Source organism: Asterias amurensis, chromosome 14 (assembly GCF_032118995.1).
Source record: "Asterias amurensis chromosome 14, ASM3211899v1".
Taxonomy (NCBI): Eukaryota; Metazoa; Echinodermata; class Asteroidea; order Forcipulatida; family Asteriidae; genus Asterias; species Asterias amurensis.
This window is the reverse complement of record NC_092661.1, coordinates 17,021,924-17,042,532: the sequence shown is the minus strand read 5'-3', so window position 1 is coordinate 17,042,532 and position 20,609 is coordinate 17,021,924. Positions and strand designations below refer to the sequence as shown.

The 20,609-nt window shown below is 40.4% G+C and overlaps 2 protein-coding genes across 3 annotated transcripts; one reads left to right on the top strand and one right to left on the bottom strand.

Annotated features, from left to right (window-relative positions):
* Positions 1 to 1,686: 1,686 nt before the first annotated feature.
* Positions 1,687 to 12,047, bottom strand: LOC139947455 (fatty-acid amide hydrolase 2-like). 2 transcript variants are annotated; one of them, XM_071945364.1, is made up of 7 exons: positions 11,938 to 12,047; positions 11,138 to 11,359; positions 9,945 to 10,164; positions 9,416 to 9,625; positions 8,981 to 9,100; positions 7,217 to 7,473; positions 1,687 to 6,593 (listed from the first exon to the last, which is right to left on the bottom strand). In XM_071945364.1, the coding sequence occupies exons 1-7, from the start codon at positions 11,989 to 11,991 to the stop codon at positions 5,970 to 5,972; spliced, it is 1,707 nt and encodes a 568-aa protein (XP_071801465.1). In that variant the 5' UTR covers positions 11,992 to 12,047; the 3' UTR covers positions 1,687 to 5,969. The 2 variants fall into 2 exon arrangements, with proteins under 2 accessions (XP_071801465.1, XP_071801466.1); XM_071945365.1 differs by having other exon boundaries at positions 11,950 to 12,047.
* Positions 12,048 to 13,992: 1,945 nt separating this feature from the next.
* Positions 13,993 to 20,105, top strand: LOC139947420 (uncharacterized). The gene is made up of 4 exons (XM_071945323.1): positions 13,993 to 14,541; positions 14,694 to 19,081; positions 19,523 to 19,573; positions 20,027 to 20,105. The coding sequence occupies exons 1-4, from the start codon at positions 13,993 to 13,995 to the stop codon at positions 20,103 to 20,105; spliced, it is 5,067 nt and encodes a 1,688-aa protein (XP_071801424.1).
* Positions 20,106 to 20,609: the final 504 nt, after the last annotated feature.

Below are 20,609 nucleotides of genomic sequence, written 5' to 3'. Positions count from 1 at the left end.
GGTTTTCATAGACCAACTCGACCGATCCAATGCTACCTGTGCCTTTAAGTTCACATCTACGGTTGTGACGGAAAACAAATCTCAGATGTTATTTCATTAAGGATACCTTTTAGAGTCTTTGGTTCCTTGACATTTCAAGGTGTGTAGACCACTGCCTTTGTGTTAACAACTCGTGATAATTAGTAAAAAGTGCTCAACTATGAAGAAGTCATACTTCTGGATCTGATGTTATTCCATTAGCCTAAGGATACCTGAATAGAATCATGTTCTTTGACCTTTTTTGACATAACAAGATGTATAGCACTACCTTTGTGTTAACAACTCGTATAATTAGTAAAAAGTGCTCAACTATGAAGAAGTCGTACTTCTGGATATGATGTTATTCCATTAGACTGAGGATACATAAATAGAATCCTGTTCTTTGACCTTTTTTGACATAACAAGATGTATAGCACTACCTTTGTGTAATACCACTAATAATTAGTAAACGTGCTCATCTATGATATCTATTAACTTCTAAATGATGTGTTTTGGATACCTAAATAGAGTCCTGGTTATTTGATTCTTCGGCATTTCAAGATGTACAGCACTACTTTTGTGTTACCACTATAACGTGCTCATCTACGATATATCTATTAACTTCTGGATATGATGTGTTTTGGATTCCTAAATAGAGTCCTGGTTATTTGATTCTTCGGCATTTCAAGATGTATAGCACTACTTTTGTGTTACCACTAATAATTAGTAAACGTGCTCATCTACGATATATCTATTAACTTCTGGATATGATGTGTTTTTGATACCTAAATAGAGTCCTGGTTATTTGATTCTTTGGCATTTGAAGATGTATAGCACTACTTTTGTGTTTTAGCATAAAACCACTCGTCAAATTCTGTCAATGTGCTCACAGCTATATAGAATGGTTAACTTTCTTCTGGATCGTGATGTGATTTTTTTAGGATACCTACATGTAGATAGAGTCTTGTACTTTGACTCTTTTGAAATTTCAAGATGTATGGCACTGCCTTTGTGTTAAAGCCAGTGGACACGATTGGTAATTGTCAAAGACCAGTCTTCTCACTTAATGTACAAAATAACAAACCTGTGAAAATTTGAGCTCAATCGGTTGTGGAAGTTGTGGATGCTTGATTTCGAGACCTCAAGTTCTAAACATGAGGTCTCGAAATCAAATTCGTGGAAAATTACTTCTTTCTCGAAAACTACTTCACTTCAGAGGGAGATGTTTCTCACAATGTTTTATACTATCAACCTCTCCCCATTACTGGTAATAAAGAAAGATTTTGTGATGATAATTATTTTGAGTAATTACCAATAGTGTCCACTGCCTTTAACAAGTCGCTGTAGCTCAACCTCCATGAAGAAGTAGACTATGTCTATTAACTTCTGGATATGATGTGATTTTGTTTTTTAAGAAAACCTAAATAGAGTCATGGTTCTTTTAAATCATGCAATTTGTATATCTCCTAGGACTAGTCCTAAGTTAGGACTAGTCCTAACTCTTTGTGAAATCGACCCCAGTTGTCATAATTAGGCAAATCTGCTCAACTGTGAAATCAGACTTATAAGCAGGATGGGATGCATATCATATCTGGTCACATGAAAACAATTCTAACAAAACTGACAGAAACATTTCTTCAGAAGCATTTTGATTATTTTATTTCTTCTTAAATTATTCCATTCAGAGATCGACACTTGAGGGCGTCCTCACACAACACGTGTAGTTCAAAGCATACAGCATTACTCCTCAATTGAAATCTCTTAAAAAACCTATCGCCACAATATGTAAGATATGGCTTATAAAGTACAAGGACTGGAAATCAACCTGGAAAAACACACCTGAGAATGCAAAATAAGATGTTCGCTCTCTAAAGGCACTGGACACCTTTGGTAATTGTCAAAGACTAGTATTCTCACTTGGTGCCATCTGTACCTCCATGGTGTTACGTATTACAACATAGATGCATAACATAACAAACCTGTGAACATTTTGGCTAAAGTCGCAAGAGTAACAGTGAATGAAAAACACCCTTGTTGCAAAAGTGTGTGATTTCAGATGTCTGAGAAACGCTTCACCGAGGCCTGAAGTCTTTCTCAGATTCAAATATTTTAGTGAGAAATTACCTCTTTTTTTAATAAACTATTTAACTTCAAAGGGAGTCATTTTTCACACTATTTTACATTAAAATTACCAAGTTAGTTTTTGAGCTAGTATACATGTATAAAATATTTTGATTAATTACCAAAGGTGTCAATGCCTTTAAGCAAAGTGATGAGCAATTTAAATATATAATATAGGCCCCATATGAATCAAATGACTTTGGCTATGACAACAAGCCGATAGCAATGTCCAAAGCCATTAATAGGGGACTTTTAGGATGCTAGGTGGCAGCAGACTTTACCAAGTAAATCCACTGTTATTGTGCGCATACTCGGAACTACATCAGAAATTTACCTTGTAAGTCTGCTGCCACCTAGTGTTCCAAAGTCTCCCATTTTGGGGGCAACTTTTATTCTGAAATAAAATAACTGCTTTGAATACTACAGTCTGGGTACAGACAAATACAATAAAAGACAATACAGTGTACATGCATATTACCATAGGCTCATTGAGAAGTTGTCCAAAGCCAACATATACTTTTCTTACATAATAATAGTATTAAATTCTTATAATATAGCACATTTCACAATAACCGTCTCAATGCGCTTTACATTAAGTGACCTGGTCATTGGGCCAATAACATTCCTTTAATCTTTCTCAGCTCCCTAGGGAGTACACAGCCTGAGCTGCCGTGGTGCTCTAAAGGCTTTTTCATGCACAATTATCAACCTCCACCCTCGCAGAAACCCATTTATACCCCTGTAGATACCTAATAAACTCTCCACCAACAGCTTTTTAAAAAAATAGCTCAAAATTCAGACATAGTAACGGCCGACACAGCGTTGTTAAAAATAAATCATCTCAGCAAAATTTTACATATATATGTATGTAAGCACACAAACTTGCTAAGCACAGAAATACTCGCTTAGCTGAAACAGCGATCATCACCTGGGCACAATTTCATAACGCTGTAAAGCAGAAAATACTGCTTCCCTGCTTCCGCAATCGCCAATTCTTTGCTGAAGGTGAGCAGGGTCATGAAATTGGGCCTAGCCGTCGATTTCACCAAACTCTTCCTAACTTAGGATTAATCTTAGCACTTTAGGATGAGTTAAGTTCCGTATCCATAGAGGTTAGGACGCATTGAACCCATCCTAAGTTGGGACGAGTTACTCAAGATAGGATTAATCCTGGCGTTTCGTGAAATCGGCAGCAGGTGACACTTTGCTGTTTCAGCTAAGCATGAATTTTTGTGCATAGCAAGTTTGTATGCTTACATAAGACTGTTACCACAGTGGTCAAGAAAAACATTATAAGTTGATCTTACATTTAAAAATTACGTTTGTGCGTTTTAAATACATTTTAGAATTCATCAAAGCACTAAACCTGAATCTTCATCAACAATACTCATAAAAATACCCTTAAATATTGTACTTTTTGGCTAAAACACTAGAAATGACTATCTAAATACAACAGTACATTATTTTGTTCATTGATTGCACATACATAATGAAGACGATCAGAGCATACTGATTGAAACACTGATTCGTTAACCACCAGTTCCTTTTCAGATCCAACACTACTCAAAAAGAGATTGAAAAAGACATTTCCACATGGTGTTACCGCAAACCCTTCTTGAAAAGTGTATTTTCATTACACACTGAAAACCTTCCTGTCAATCATTTGACAATTAACTGGAAAATGAATACATTTTTAATTTGATTTTGTTAAGCAATATGAACAGCATATACTGTGATTACATTAATAATGGCTCACACACAATGTAATGTGTGATTGGTTTAAGTTTAATAATAATAATTATAATTGTTAGTTTATATAGCACTTCTCACGCCCGAAGGGCGTCCCAAAGCGCTTCACATTAATATTACCCCTGGTCACTGGGCCTTAAATCATTCCTTAAACCATCTCATCTCCCTGGGGAGAATACAGCATTGTGCAACAAATATGCGCTACTCAGCTAAATCAATCACAAGAACCATCTCTGCCCTCACAGGTACCCATTTACCCCTGGGTGGAGAGAAGCTTATGGTTAAGTGTCTTGCTCAAGGACACAAGTGTCCTGACTCGGTTTCGAATCCACACTGATCAGACACCAGAGCTTGAATCCGGCGCTCTTAACTGCTTAACCGCTCAGCCATGACACCCCACAAGTCATAAGTCAACACATGCGCTCACACACAGTGCGTACATCTTCAACCATTTGAAGGCTGCACTTTTACAAGGAAGAAGAAGTAAAACCCGTCATACATGCAGCCTAATTTCACCCAGTTAAAATAAAAAAAAAAACAGTTACTGTTCCTTATAAGGTCACACTAAGACAATGTGACGATTAGTACTGAGTTTTTGTTCAACATGTTCAAAGCATACGAAAATTACATAAAATAACTTATTTTAAAAATTGCCCCTCTTCAATTTCTTCTTAAAAAAAAAACCCTGAGTAAAACACTTGCTCTGCTCTACCAACAGAGGGCTCAAAACACCATGAGTATTAACTGTTCATTAGACTGGTCCCCTGTCAACCCCAGGGATAAAGACGAGTAATAATAATAATGGACCGTTTTTATATAGCGCTTTTCACGCCCGAGGGGTGTTTTAACGACATTATAACCGATACCCCTGGTCACTGGGCCTTAAGTCATTCCTTAAACCATCTCAGCTCCCTGGGGAGTATACAGCTTGTGCGCAATATATGCACTACTCGGCTAAACTATTCACAAGAACCATATCTGCCCTCACAGGTACCCATTTACCTCTGGGTGGAGAGAAGCAATTATAGTTATAGGTATTGGTTTTACAGATTGGTATTGGTATTTTCATACAATGATTTCATTGGACAAGTGTACAGTGTCATCAGCTTTGCGTATCTGTGTTTTGATTGGTCCAAGTTGATGTTTGGCAGCTGGACCCACATCACTTTAGACCAATCAAAACACAGATATTAGGGAGGTTAGGCTGCACATTACGCGTGAACGAGAACGTCAGAAAATTGTGTCGGTACAATCTCACGTTTTTAGCATAGAAGTTACCATTTGTCATGTCAGGTGCACGTAACATGGGCGCGAATGATAAGTGAGCATGCAATAAGCCCAAAGTGACAACACCATTTGTTGACGTTCACGTTCATGTTTTGCTCGCGTAACGTGTAGCTAAACCTCGCTATTGACAGCTAACGTCACTGCACGTTTACCAGCATGGAATTATCTAATACATAATTTGTAAAATTATCCTTCACAAATTCAGAGTCACGACAATTTTTGGAAACTTGGGCAATTTACATATACATTACAGCTGCACAAAGAGCTGATATGGCGCTGATAATACATACACGGCGTCACAAGCTCACTACAGCGCCCTCAATCAGTTTAAAGGAAGCGTATAATTGGTATACAGTAGGCATGTACATGTGCTTAGTTTTCCACTCTCTGCCCTGAACTATGCGGGATATGTGAATATGTGGGGGGGATGTCTATTTATTTTTAAACACCGACCACCCTGAAAGATGAATCAACTATGAAGAATCTTTATGTGTTTAGTGAATTAACCCACATACTATTGAATGGTCAAACCGTAGTAGGGTTGACTGTGTACTGTGTAGATGCATTCGCCACATGATATCATATTGCAACTTGACATAGTTTATCTTTTCATAACCGCTGCGGTTGATATTAAATGGTCAAATAGTAGGAGGGTTATAATCCTATTAGTGAAACACAACATGCATGACAACCACTGCTTTTTCGCAATCTTACTTGATGAGCTGAAACTGTGAACATCAGTCAGTCTGAAGACCAACCCCTTCTAGTTTGATTTCTAGAGGACTGTGTGTTTTTTAAGCCCTGCTTTGCTCTATAGTCTCATGGTGCAGACCCATTCCCACTGGAGCCGTCCACCCACCGAACCCCTTCTCTAACTCTCTAGCGACCGCCAACGTCAAATGGTCGTTGTACTTATTGGCAGCAACCTGTATACCCAGTGGGAGCCCCTGGGCGCTCAAGCCCAGCGGTACCTGCGTGGCGGGTAAGCTCAGTATGTTAAAGGCAGCAGTATAGGCGAAGTTAAACGGGTACAGGAAGGGGGCGTTGTGGAAGGGTGCAAGCTTAGGGTGAGAGGGACAGATGAGTACCCCGTCCTCCCCGAGGATGTTCTCGATCTCCTCCCTGAATCTCTGGAGCTTCTCCAAGAGGCGTTTGGTTCGCTCCGGCATGAGTTTATCCAGTCCTTCGATCATGCCGAGCATGATCGCCGGCACGGTATGAGTGGACATCCCAAATGCTCGCTTCACGCCTTCCCAGAAGGGGTAGACTTTAGGTCCGTTGTTACCCATGAGATTGACGAAGGACTCGTTGTCGATGTTGGACATCAAGCTGAACCACATGTCGAGAGAGTACTTCAACCGGTGAAGCTGGATACGCTGGACGGTGACCCCAAGTGACGTCTCCAAGTATGTCCGGACCTAGTCGTAAACAAGGGAGGGTATTTTTTAACTGGCAGTGTCCTAGATCGCTTAAATCAGCCTACTTCAAGACTATCAGGGTTGTGATAGGTCGTTGAAAAAAAACCCTGAACTATACAGGGTACTGCTATGTTTCAGGACATCAAGTGAAAATCAAGTTTCAACTTCTTCAACCTTAACATCAACCAGTTGTCCCGCTCAAACTTGGTGGAGTTGGATGTTTGTTTTTCTTGTCAATAATCAGTGTGGGTTTTTTTAAAAACCATATGAACTCGGCCAAATGTCATAGAGCTGCCTATGCCAAAAAATAGTGCTTAACATTTTTCTGCTGAGCCAAATCATGCAGGATCTCAGTCGCATGTTATTTTGTCTGGTAAGCATAATTTTTAAGTAAGGTTTGCAGTGACACCATGTGCATGAATCGTTAATCCTTTTCTCCCCCTTTTTGTTTTCTGAATAATCTGGTTTATACAATTCTCTCATTTGTTTTTTATTTTTATTCATCAATTTTATTTGATGTACCGTAGCCTCGAATTGTATCAGCCCTCTTGCTGTGGTCATCATAAATGATCTTCAACAAACCATTTCAATCAATTCAATTTAGTAAAAAAAAAAAAAATTACCTGTTCTTGGGCTTTCTTGAGCTCTGGATCCAGAGCCGAGACCAAGTTCAGCCGAACGTCGTCCCCTATGCTGAAATATCTCAGGTTTCTCAGGTCAACAGGATTGTCCAGTTTGAGTTTGGATAGGCCGTAGTTACCCGCCATAATACGTAGCATGGGCTCAAGGTCAATGGCAAAGCGACACATTGGTCCTGTACCCAGCATGCAGTCGCGCTCCTTGCCTGCTGTGGGGAACTGTCCAGAGTTCAGGACCACACCTAGACACGATCATGAATATTCAAATTTATTATTCTCATCTATGCATTCCAAAGGCGAAAAGAGATTTTAATATTCCTACTAAATAACAGCGTCATTTGGGGTTTTCCGTTTTATGTGCTCGAGGACAATGGCAAAGTGACACATGGGTCCTGTACCTGGAGTTCAGGACCACACCTAGACATGATCATGAATATTCAAATTTATTATTTGAATCTATGCACAATCCAAAGGTGGAGAAGAAATATTGGTAAATATTCCTCACAAATGACATCATCTTTTGCTGTGTCATTTTGGGTTTTCCATTTTTACAAATTACAGCTCTGAACTAGTCTCTGTCAGTACCTAATATTGAAAACAGTGCACAGGCCATTCACTTAAGATTTTTAACAAGCAGCCCACCGGGCTAGTTAACTGTGCGTTTCTTACTTTCCACTAGGAAGTTTTAGTAGCTTAAATGTTAAACATGATTTGTTAAAACAATGTATGTAACAATGTTTTATAATATCAACTCTCTCAAGTGCTCTTTACCAAGTGAGTTGTTATGGTCATAATTAACCTTTGGAGTAATTACCACAAGTATACCATACCCTGCCTTTAATGGTGAGCTGTGAGTTAAGTATGTTTAACAGCTTTAAGTAGCCCACAGGGCTTGCTGAGATGCAGTGTGTACTAGCCCCTGACAGTTTTTACAAGAAAATGTACGCCGGGCTAGTGTTAAAGGAACACGTTGCCTTGGATCGGTCGAGTTGGTCTTTGAAAAGCGTTTTGTGACCGTTTGTTATAAAATGCATATGGTTAGAAAGATGATGTAAAAGTAGAATACAATGATCTACACAAGTATGCTTCGAAATTGCGTGGTTTTCTTTTTACCTCGTCCAATAACACAGTCGGCCATTTATGGGAGTCAAAAGACTCCCATATTATGGCCGACCGTGGAGTTCAGTGGGGACTCGGATTATGCCGGTCGCGGCCGGGACAGGCTTGTCCTAGGACACACCCGTACCTAGGACCAAACCAATGGAATGATGTGTGTTTTGTTATTCCAGGTCTTTGTTGGTCATGTGCTTTGTGCTTTGTCTGCTCTGTCTGTATTAACTCTATTGTGATTGTTTTTGTATGTTCACTCACCAACACAAGCTGTGCTTACTTGGCTGTTCCCCAATTCCTAAAATTCTTGTATCACTTTGTTAACCTTGTATTTATATTTATTGAGGAATTTGGAAATAAATGTTGTTGAATTGAAGCCATAAGCCTTTTTGAGATATGGCGGACACAATGCTACAACACTATAAGGTTTGGGTAAATTTGTGTGTATTGACCATAAAAATAGAATGTGTCTTATTCAGTGAAGTGCGCATTTTTAGGCAAAGCGGCGTTTACACGTAAACCGATTGACCACCAACATGGTGAGTGTGGCATCAGTCGCCGTGTGTATCACGTCCGCCTTACCTCAAAAAGGCTTATAGCGTTGGTTGTAAAAGGTTCTATGGAACAATTTAACAGTACCTGGACTTGGCTTATGGCCAAACACACCGTTGAAGAAAGCAGGCATGCGAATACTGCCCCCTATGTCTGACCCGACACCAATCACTGACCCTGCTCCTCCCAGAATGCATCCTTCTCCTCCTGCAAGTGAAACATAAAACCAATCAATCTCAGAAGAACAACATTACCAAACGTGTCCAGGGGTCGATTTCACAAAGAACTTCGGACAAGTCCTAACTTAGGACTAGTCCTAACTTAGGACTAGTCCTAGAAGATATTAAATATATTACGCTTATCCTACATGTAAGTTATGACGAGTAGCTCGACCCAACTCGAGATAAGACTAGTCTTAACTCTTTGTGAAATCCACCCCTGTGCTTTTAGATTTGCTTTTCAGAGAGACCTTGGCTTCAGAACCAGTATTGGTGAATGAAATTAAATGAAATGAAAACACACCTGAGCTTCCTCCCACAATCCTCCTGACATCGTACGGATTGTTTGTCCGGCCGTACACAAAGTTTGCCGACTCATACCACATGCAAAGCTCGCTGACATTGGTGACGCCCAGAATGACGCATCCAGCACGGCGTAGATTGGCCACTATTGGAGCATCACGATCTGACATTAGACCTTTACGGTTCACAAGGCCGCTGGTGTTCGGCTGATCTACACTCATGATAAAAATAACAGAGACGGAGTTTTCATTCATACAATTTCTGATTGCAGGCTAACCCTACAGTCTTTGTGTATTTAGCTACAGACCCTCCTGAATCATCCAAACTACTGAAAGGTGGCATGGGTGGATAATAGGGTGTCATGGCAGAGTGGTTTAAAGTAAGCCTGGGGGACTAGTGCGTCTAGTGTCACAGTCGCAATTATTGAATACTTAGTCAAGTTGCGACTACCGTTTTTCAACTACGTGGTTGATCGTGCTGCCACAACTAAAAACTAGTCGCGACTACCTGCTTGGCAAAATGATACTAACCGATAACAGAGAATGCCTCCTTGACAGTCAGGGGTACTCCCAAGAAGGGGGCGTTCTTCTCTGAGTAGCGATCAGGAACATCCCCGCTGTCTAACATCTCATCAATGTGTTCGGCCTCGTCTAGAGCCTCGTTGAAACGATACGACACCACAGCATTCAGAAGGTCATTGACTTCCTTGATTCTTTGGATGTAAGCTTCAACGACAACTTGACATTTCAGCTGGAAAAAAATTATAAACAGGCATTGAATTTCATGCTTGAACGGGCACAGTATGAGGAAAATGTCAATTTGTAGTGGAACTTTGCAAAGAAGGGCATCACGGCAAGAGCACAGGGCACCACGACAATTGCTGTAGGTACCTTGGGTTAGTTTAATGCCTGCAAAGTTTAACACAATTGCAAACATTTCAAGACCGGTCAAAAAAAATGACTAAAATACAGTGACTTTGAAATTCTTGGTAGGGAAGATAGATCAAGTATTTAAAGGACCATCCTGATGATGGTATTATGAATTGCGTTGCCAAGTATGGATGATGTGACCTCTCTGACGTCACTCTAAAACCATAACATGATTCGCGCGGGCAAAACCTTTGTGTTTTGGCAGCCAGCTAGAAAGTACACACAATCTTACCATGACTACGCGTCTTTTTGCCCGGCGAAACATGACGTGTACAGTGTTTTGTCAACAGAGGGCGATTTGAATGTAAACATAGGTCACATCGCCTATCTTTTTGTTTACCAGCCAAACCACCATGTCACTTGTACAATCTGTGACTCGTATTCTGTTTATTCTTGCTTAAAACAGAATACTTTTAGGTAGCATTTTCTGCTTTAAGCCACAGTATAAATTTGAGCCCAGGGCCATAAAGCTGCTTTAGCAGAAAATATTTCTTACAACTTTTCTGCTAAGCAGAAATGAGCAGGTAACAAGATATAGTAGTTTGGATAAACCTTATTCTGGTAAGCAACATTTTATTGTGCTTTCTTCTTTTGGTGCTTTTAAGCTGGTCTATGAATTGGGCCCTGATAGGAACTGAATACCAATCCACATGCAATGCCAAAAATAATATATAATTGAAAAGAAAAGAAATGGGTTCTACCTGATACTAAAACTTGTTTACTTTTTAAAAAACATTTTCCAATGTTTTTCTCTGCTTTTTAAACAATTTATCTTCATTTTTATTTTGCCTTACTTGGCGTGAACGGATCTTCCTGGCAAGACTAGACGCACTCTCAAAGATGATGGGGTTTTTAACCGGTGGTATTCTAGCCAGTGGACGGTCGCCGTTGATGATGAGGGACATAAAACCAAACACGAAGTTTACAAAGCAGTTTAGCAATGATTTGAGGACCATCTTGACTCGCATCATTGCTTGGAACCAGCCAAAATATGTTGTAGACTTTATGTCCGAAAACTGTAGAGTAGGAAAAAGTTACAATATTTTAATTCTTCAAAATAATGTAAAGAGGCTACATACAGTGTTTGCCTCATTGATTTATCAGACACTCAGACAGTAAACTTTTAATTACTTAACTTTAGCCCTTTTCAAAAGCACGGATTCGGCTTTGGATTCAGCTTTGGCCTCCGTCCTCTCGTCTGAAGCCCTGAACGCTTTAATGCAAAGCATGTGCAATATTGTCAAAACAACCGTGGGCCAAGCTAGCCCTCGCATGGCCCTCGCATGGCCCTGGTTAGTTCAGGCACTCTACCTGGATAGTTTAGACTACATCCATGGTTAAAAACAACCACTTTGACTCATTGATTGAGTGACCCAGTCAGTTTTACACTCATGCAAAATGTACACAACTTGCTTCTTTCATGATAATTCATGTTGTAATTGTATTGTAGCATTGCCCTTGCATGATTGGGTATTGCATAATAGAATTGCAGTGCCTTTTTTAATGTAATAATGAACGCAATTTCATACATAAACACTTCATTATTCATATATTAATCACATGACTTGCTGTCAAAGAATGTCAAATTTAATACCTGTATATGTACCTTTGGAAATGAAATGTCGAGGAAATCAGACACTTTACACATGAACTTGATCACCGTCCGTGTAGAATTTGACACCACAAGCAAGCCCGGTGAAGAGTGTAAACATGGACCAGCTGGTGTAGAAATGTTCTTCCCAAATACAAATATTAGCCCAACTATAGTTGGGATTTACCCAAGTATGGCTAGCGCGGTCTGACTGTAGTTATGAACGGCCCAACCATACTTCGTCTCATAGTTCTATGATTTGGCTTTTGATCCACAGTTCGGTGAAACGTTAACCCAATTTCCATGCCGCATGAGGGCGTGCTTCCGTTACGGCAGGCTGCATATCTGACTCTCAGCCTCTTGAAAAGTATTTTTGGACAACCAAAATCTGCAGATTAATTTTCGGCTTTGCATTTGTTTTTGTTGGCTTGCAGTCGTTTTAAATGTTTGCTAATAACACCAGAAAGTAATAGGACATACACCGAAAATATGTTTTATTTTTCAATAACATTAGGATAGGCTGGTTGGGCAAAGAAACTAAATCAAACCCCTGCCTGGGAATCCTTGCCCCCCCCCCGCCCTTTTCACGGTCTCATCTGCGTGGTTTCATTTATTTATTTGTACATTATACTTACAAAATGATCGCAGCGGGAGCTGAACTGGTCACATAACAATGGTAAAAACATAAACAAAATGTTATAAACAATCACATAATAACTAAAGGGCAGTAAAGTACAAAATTTACAAAACCCTACATAAAAACTATTACATTTTGAGCACTTTTCGGACTTTAAGAAGGATAGATTTCCTGCAACTCACTAGTACAGTGGTGAAATTAATGTAAGAACAAAAATAAACTTAAAACAATCACAAGTAGAGTGTGTCATCTCCCACCGGTGATGTGTTTATATTGTTTTTGTAATTTGTACGTTTCTCTTACGTTTATCAGTTTATCCTTGTTTGCATAAACTCATAGTTCAGTGGCCACAGCCAATCGCCTGCGGGCATCTAAGGAATTTCATTTAAGGTGTGGCAAGCCCCTATTTTGTATACATATTCCTGGGTGCCTGTATTTCCAAGTCATTTCTGTTCCTGATTCCGTTGTGTTCTGTTCGAGTATATTTTTAGTTCTTCTCAGTCATGTAATTTCCCGTAGCCATCTCCCGTAAGTAACCTTATTCTGTTTACAACTGTTATTTCTAGCATTTATTTCCCTTATGCATAAATATCTTTATTTTAACCTTCACAGTAAAAACTTCCCTTATGTTTTCTCATTTTCCTAATAGTTATTTATCGGCGTTTTAGCCAACTCAATCGGTCCCCCTTTTTTACGGCTTATAGTCTCTGGAGTTAATTTGACGTGTTATTCATTTTCTTGCTGCTTTAGCCTGTATTTATTATATTGCTTGGAGTTATTTCTCGTAAGTCCCCCGTTGTTTTCCTGTATATTATTTATTGTTGGTTTATGTAATGTTTATACCAGAATACCAGTGAACGCCCCAGAATACCGATTTACCATGTGCACGGACCTAGTTTCTGAGTCTCTCCCGGCAATGATGTAAATTATTAATGTGTTAGTTATTTCACCGTTTGTAATTTACGCCAGATTTGTCTTTGTAGTGTCTTATATTTAAGTTTCGATTTAATATTAGCCCTCGGCCATTGCTTGTTTTATTGCTGTATCTCGTTCTGCATTTAAAGTTGTTTTTGTTAGACTGATACGGTTCACCTTTGTCCCCTTCCCTTAATTGTTTAATAATGTGCATTTTTCGTGTCATTTAATAAGCTATTTATGTATTTGTTATTTATAGTTTCACCTGTGTAATAATATACACCGAGTGTAAATAAATGGGAAAAACTCGTCCAAAGGTCTCCGCCGTCTCCAATTTTGTACCGTGCATGTGACAGTGAAAATCAGAGCCGTAAAACCGTCACCCTCTCATCCATCGTCGTCAACCGAAGTCGCCCTCCTGCCCCCGGCCATCAACAGCTGCTATCGTGGTCACCAGCACAGTTTCGGCGCCATCGTCGACATCACCGGCGGTTAGTCGCCCAACTATGGCGCACCTGAAGACGGCAAGGACGACAGCCAAGAGGGCGGTAACTAAAGAAATTAATTTAATTAAGCAATGTATAGCCGAAGATGACACTGATGGTATTGGCGACGAAATTATCAAACTTAAAGAGTTGTTCAGAAAGTTTAAATCGGCCCACGATGCCTACAATGAGAAATTCACTCAAGATGAAGATATAGATGAAAGTGAGGCTTATTTTTATGATGAACAGAAGGAGTATATCTCTTCGTTGAATTCATTTAAAGTGTATTGTAAATCCACACAGGTTAAAACTGAAATTACTGCCGATGACTCAGATTTATCTCGTAATGAACTATTGCGTTTGCTTAATCTCCCTAGAGTAGAGTTAGAGAATTTTAGTGGTAATCCATTGCATTTCCATCAGTTCATTAGGGCATTTGATGTTAATGTAGACAAAATATGTCAAGACTCTGACCTTAAGTTGTCCCGGCTCATGCAATACACTTCAGGCCCCGCCAAGGAGGCGATTAGAGGTTGCCAGTTAATAGGAGGCGAAACTGGGTATTATCAGGCTCGTTCAATATTATTTAGTCGTTTTGGTAACCCTCATCTGGTTACAGAGCGTCTTGTACGAGATTTGAAATCGGGTAGACCAGTTAGATCCCCCAAGATATTCAACAATTTGCTGATGATATGAGTAATGCTTTTCTTGTTCTTAATCAGTTGGAGACTTTACAAGAAGTTAACACTCAGTCAGTCATATTAGAAATAATCAGTAGATTCCCGAATTACATTCAGTCGAGGTGGAGAAAGTTGGTGTTCAAATCTAAGCACAACAGTGGTAATTATCCTGTATTTAAGGAGCTTGTTCAATTCATAGACTTGGTTGCCACAGAAGTGAACGACCCAGTGTATGGCATTAGTCAACCCAAGCAGGCAGATAGCGCGAGAAGTCAGTACAAGGCTTCGTCCTCTCACTTTTCCACGTCTTTATCTGGGTATGATTCGGGAATGGGTACACGGCCAAGTGAGCGAGATGATCAAGTTAAGAATTTTGCTTATGCTAAACCTGAACAGCCATGTGTGTTATGTAGTCAGAGACATCGTTTGTGGAATTGTGGAAAGTTCAAACAGATGAATCCTAGAGATAGATTGCAGGTTGTAATTAATCATAAGTTATGTCATAACTGCCTCCTCCCATTTCATAATACTGATAATTGTGGGAAGCGATCTGTGTGTGGAGTTAGTGGGTGTGGTCAGAAACACACAATGTACATCCATCATGGTTATGACATGCCTAGTAGTAATGTAAAGGTATCTAATGCCGGTGTATTTGCTGATAAGGCAACCTACATGCCCATAGTTCAGGTCATTGCAGACAGACAGCGTAAAGTATTTGCCTTATTAGATAGTGGATCGAGCAGTACGTTTTGTTCCCGTGCCTTAGTAAGACAGCTAGGAATTACAGGTAAAACCCTGAACGTTGATCTTAGTACTTTGAATAAGTCCGGTATACAGCAGTGTGAGGTTGTTAGTTTGTCGGTTTCCTCAGAGGCAGGTGAGAGTCTAGACTTAGCCGTAGTGTATGTAGTTGATGAGATACCTGTCAGGAACGCAGGCATTGACGTTTCATCGCATGCCCATCTTCATGGGATTGATTTAAAGTCAGCTTATCAGTGCAATAACTTATCAGTTGATTTGCTAATTGGTCAAGATAACGCCGAGGCGCTTGTTCCCTTAGATGTGAGACGAGGTAGATCAGGACAGCCCTTCGCTGTCCGTACTCTGTTTGGATGGTGTTTAAACGGACAGTCCCCGGTAAATGTGCCTAGTCGTAAAGTTATTTGTAATTTTGTGTCTAATTCATCAGTAGATGATGATGTGTCCCGTCTGTGGAAAATTGAGAATGAAGGTTTAGAACAGTTGTCGTGGTCTCCTGATGATAAACTAGTTATGGCCTTGTGGGACCGTGAGTGTAGGAAGGTTAGTGGTCATTATGAGCTCCCCATCCCATGGAAAGATAGATCAGAACCTCTTCCCAACAACTTTGTCGTTGCTAAGTCCAGGTTAGAGTCCTTGCGTAGAAGACTTATTAATGACAATCTTTATGATAGATATGATGCTGAGATAAGTAAACTCATGGATAACAGGTATGCTGAGAGGGTTCCAGACAGCGAGTTGTTTAGTCCTGAGAGGATTTGGTATCTTCCTCACCATGCTGTAGTGTCAGACAAGAAACCAGATAAGCTCAGGGTTGTATTTGATTGTGCTAGTAAGTTCAAGGGTAGATCGCTGAATGAACGTTGTTTACAAGGCCCAGATTTAATTAATAAACTCCTCCCTGTCTTATTGAGATTCCGTCAGCACAGCATTGCGATTCAGGCAGACATCGAGGCCATGTACAACCAAGTCAGCATTCCAGTGAAGGACAGAGATGCTCTACGGTTCCTGTGGTACGTTGATGGTCAACTGAAGTGCTGTCGAATGACGTCACATCTGTTTGGTGGGGTATGGTGCGCATCAAGCTCGACATACGCGCTACGGCGGACTATTCTTGATGCCCCCGGTGTGGATCCCCTGGTCAAGAATACGGTAGATAAGTCTTTTTATGTTGACGATTGTCTAAGTTCGGTCGATTCTAGATGTCACGCCAAAACCATCATCACAGAAACCCCTAAGATCCTGGCAAGAGGGGGGTTTAATCTGACAAAATTTGTTGTTAATAAAGAGGAGCTTTTGACCGAGGTATCAGTAGAATGCAGGGCTAAGGAAGTGCGCGAGTTGGGCATTCAGTCTGAAGGTAGAGTGTTGGGAATAAAATGGCAACTTTCCCCTGACGAATTCTTCTTCGATGTACAGCATATCCAGAGCGACTCGATGACCAAAAGAAAGATGCTCAGCATAGTCTCATCTATTTTCGACCCACTCGGGTTGTTGGGTCCAGCAGTGCTCGCAGGGAAGCTGCTCTTACAAGAGGCGACTGCTCGTAAGTTGTCTTGGGACGAGAGATTACCATCAGACCTTGAGAAGGATTGGAATGGCTGGGTGCAATCTTTGTATTCCGTGAGACAGTTGAGGATCCCTCGTTGCATTAAACCATGCGAATTAGATGACGCCGTGTTTGAACTTCATCATTTTGCTGACGCTAGTTCACAGGGTTATGGTTGTTGTAGTTATATTCGCTGCATAAATAGATTGGGTATGGTCCATGTTCAGCTGATAATGAGTAAGAACAAAGTCGCCCCGCTCAAGTTATGTACCATACCACGCTTAGAACTTCAAGCAGCGGTTTTGGCAGTTAAAGTAGACGCTTTGTTGAGTCGTGAGTTGGATCTTGATTTCAGTCAGTCGTATTTCTGGACAGATTCAGAAATTGTGCTTAAATATATCCAGAATGATAGTAGAAGATTTAATGTCTTTGTAGGTAACAGAGTTAGCCTAATTAGAGAGCTCAGCGATCCCAAACAGTGGTTCTACATCGAGACTAAGGTCAATCCTGCAGATTTAGTCACCAGAGCTTCGTCTCTTTTCAGATGGGATGCAGAGTTATGGTGGAATGGTCCGCAGAAGTTGCATCAGTACAAGAGTGATTGGGTTTCCCCTCAAAATAAGCCAGCCATCTTGTCGGGTGATGATCCAGAGGTGAAGAAAATCCAATCTGTCATTGTGTGCGAGGCAGTCGTCGGTGAAGCCCCTCCAGTAAGGTCTAGAGATGGTAGTGTATTAGATGATCCGCTGTGTGTCATAATGCACCATTACTCGTCATGGTACAAAATGAAGAGGGCTCTGGCTTGGTGGTTGATGTTTAATAAGGTCCTTAGAGGGCGTAAGCCTACAAGTAGGTTGTCAGTGCAAGAAGTCAGAGACGCTGAGATTATTCTTCTTCGTAAGAGCCAACAGCTAACTTTTGGGTCAGAGTTGGAGAGATTGAAGCAAGGAAAGGTCGTCAAAACGTCCAGTACAATCAGAACGCTCAATCCAGTTTTGGATAATCATGGTTTATTGTGCGTAGGTGGTAGGTTGAAGGAATGTGACGTCACGGGTAAACATCCCTGCATAATCTCGGGAAGACATGTCATTTCTGGTGCCATTGTGAAGGATGTTCATGGTGTTGCCCACGTCGGAGTTGAATGGGTCTTGGGTATCATCAGAAAGCATTTCTGGGTAGTAAGAGCAAGACCCCTTATCAAGAAGATGATTAGGGCATGCGTCACATGCAAACGTCTTTACTCCAAACCCTGCGCGCAACTCATGGCTAACCTCCCTATAGAGCGTATTGAGGCGAACAAACCGCCATTTTCTAACATTGGCATTGATGTATTTGGTCCATTTCACGTTAAGTATGGTAGATCAGAAATTAAACGGTACGGCTGCCTTTTCACCTGTTTAATTACTAGGGCTGTTCATGTGGAGAAGTTAGATTCATTAGACACAGATTTCTTTCTAAATGGGTTTAGGCGTTTTGTCGCACGTAGAGGTTATCCAGAGGTAGTATTTTCTGATAATGGTACTAATTTAGTAGGAGGAGAGTCCGAATTAAGGAAGAGTAATGAAAGTATCTCTCGTAAATGTGTAGACGCTTATGCTGTTAAAGAAAATATAGTGTGGCACTTCAACCCTCCTACTGCATCCCACATGGGGGGAGCTTGGGAGCGCTTGATTGCTGTGATTAAGAGAGTAATGGTAGCTATCCTCCCCAGAGCAGTCAGACTTACAGATGAAATCTTGGAAACTCTGTTTTGTGAAATAGAATGCATTGTCAATGGGCGTCCATTGACCAAGCTCAGTGACGACCCATGTGACCCCGCCCCACTTACACCTAATCATTTGTTACTTTTGAGGCATGGTGCGAGTATACCACCGGGAAAGTTTGACTCTGCGGATGCTCTTCGCAGGCGCTGGAAACATGTGCAGCATCTTGCTGACCAATTTTGGCGTAAATGGCTCAAACTCTATTTACCAGAGCTGCAGAGGCGTTCCAAGTGGTTTGATGTAACAAACAATTTGGCTATCGGTGATTTGGTAATGCTAATGGACGAAATGACTCCGAGGAGTTTGTGGCCTTTAGCATTAGTCAGCGGTGTCACTAGTGGTAGGGACGGTTTGATTAGGTCAGTTAAAGTCAAAACCCGTACTTCCGAGTTCGTACGTCCAATAAGCAAGTTAGTCTTGTTGGAATCCGCTAATAAACTTCCCTCTGGTGATTAATTATCTTGTTAATAATTACAGTATTGATCTATCCCGTCTCCGGCTTTTGCTATAGACATTTTTTCTTATTGTTCTGGTTACGATTACTCAGAATTTTGCTATTTTTGATTGTCTGTTATGGAGTTTGCGAGTGTGGTGTCGTGCCTTTGGCACTAATGTTTATGTGTATGTTTGAGGTCGCACAAGCGGTCCTTCGATTATAATTATTTGGTATTAATAATTAGAATGTAATTCATTAATAAGGGGGGAGTGTCATCTCCCACCGGTGATGTGTTATATTGTTTTTGTAATTTGTACGTTTCTCTTACGTTTATCAGTTTATCCTTGTTTGCATAAACTCATAGTTCAGTGGCCACAGCCAATCGCCTGCGGGCATCTAAGGAATTTCATTTAAGGTGTGGCAAGCCCCTATTTTGTATACATATTCCTGGGTGCCTGTATTTCCAAGTCATTTCTGTTCCTGATTCCGTTGTGTTCTGTTCGAGTATATTTTTAGTTCTTCTCAGTCATGTAATTTCCCGTAGCCATCTCCCGTAAGTAACCTTATTCTGTTTACAACTGTTATTTCTAGCATTTATTTCCCTTATGCATAAATATCTTTATTTTAACCTTCACAGTAAAAACTTCCCTTATGTTTTCTCATTTTCCTAATAGTTATTTATCGGCGTTTTAGCCAACTCAATCGGTCCCCCTTTTTTACGGCTTATAGTCTCTGGAGTTAATTTGACGTGTTATTCATTTTCTTGCTGCTTTAGCCTGTATTTATTATATTGCTTGGAGTTATTTCTCGTAAGTCCCCCGTTGTTTTCCTGTATATTTATTGTTGGTTTATGTAATGTTTATACCAGAATACCAGTGAACGCCCCAGAATACCGATTTACCATGTGCACGGACCTAGTTTCTGAGTCTCTCCCGGCAATGATGTAAGTTTATTAATGTGTTAGTTATTTCACCGTTTGTAATTTACGCCAGATTTGTCTTTGTAGTGTCTTATATTTAAGTTTCGATTTAATATTAGCCCTCGGCCATTGCTTGTTTTATTGCTGTATCTCGTTCTGCATTTAAAGTTGTTTTTGTTAGACTGATACGGTTCACCTTTGTCCCCTTCCCTTAATTGTTTAATAATGTGCATTTTTCGTGTCATTTAATAAGCTATTTATGTATTTGTTATTTATAGTTTCACCTGTGTAATAATATACACCGAGTGTAAATAAATGGGAAAAACTCGTCCAAAGGTCTCCGCCGTCTCCAATTTTGTACCGTGCATGTGACAGAGTGTGTTTTGTTTGGCCCGGGTCAACATGTTCACCCATCCAGGTGTGTTTTTTGCAGGAAGAATTTCTTCCTCGGTTCTTTCAGCTCTTTGTGTTCTCGTCTCGTCTGAGTAAACAATGGGATTATACTTCAAGCATGATGTGTCTTTGTCGAGAC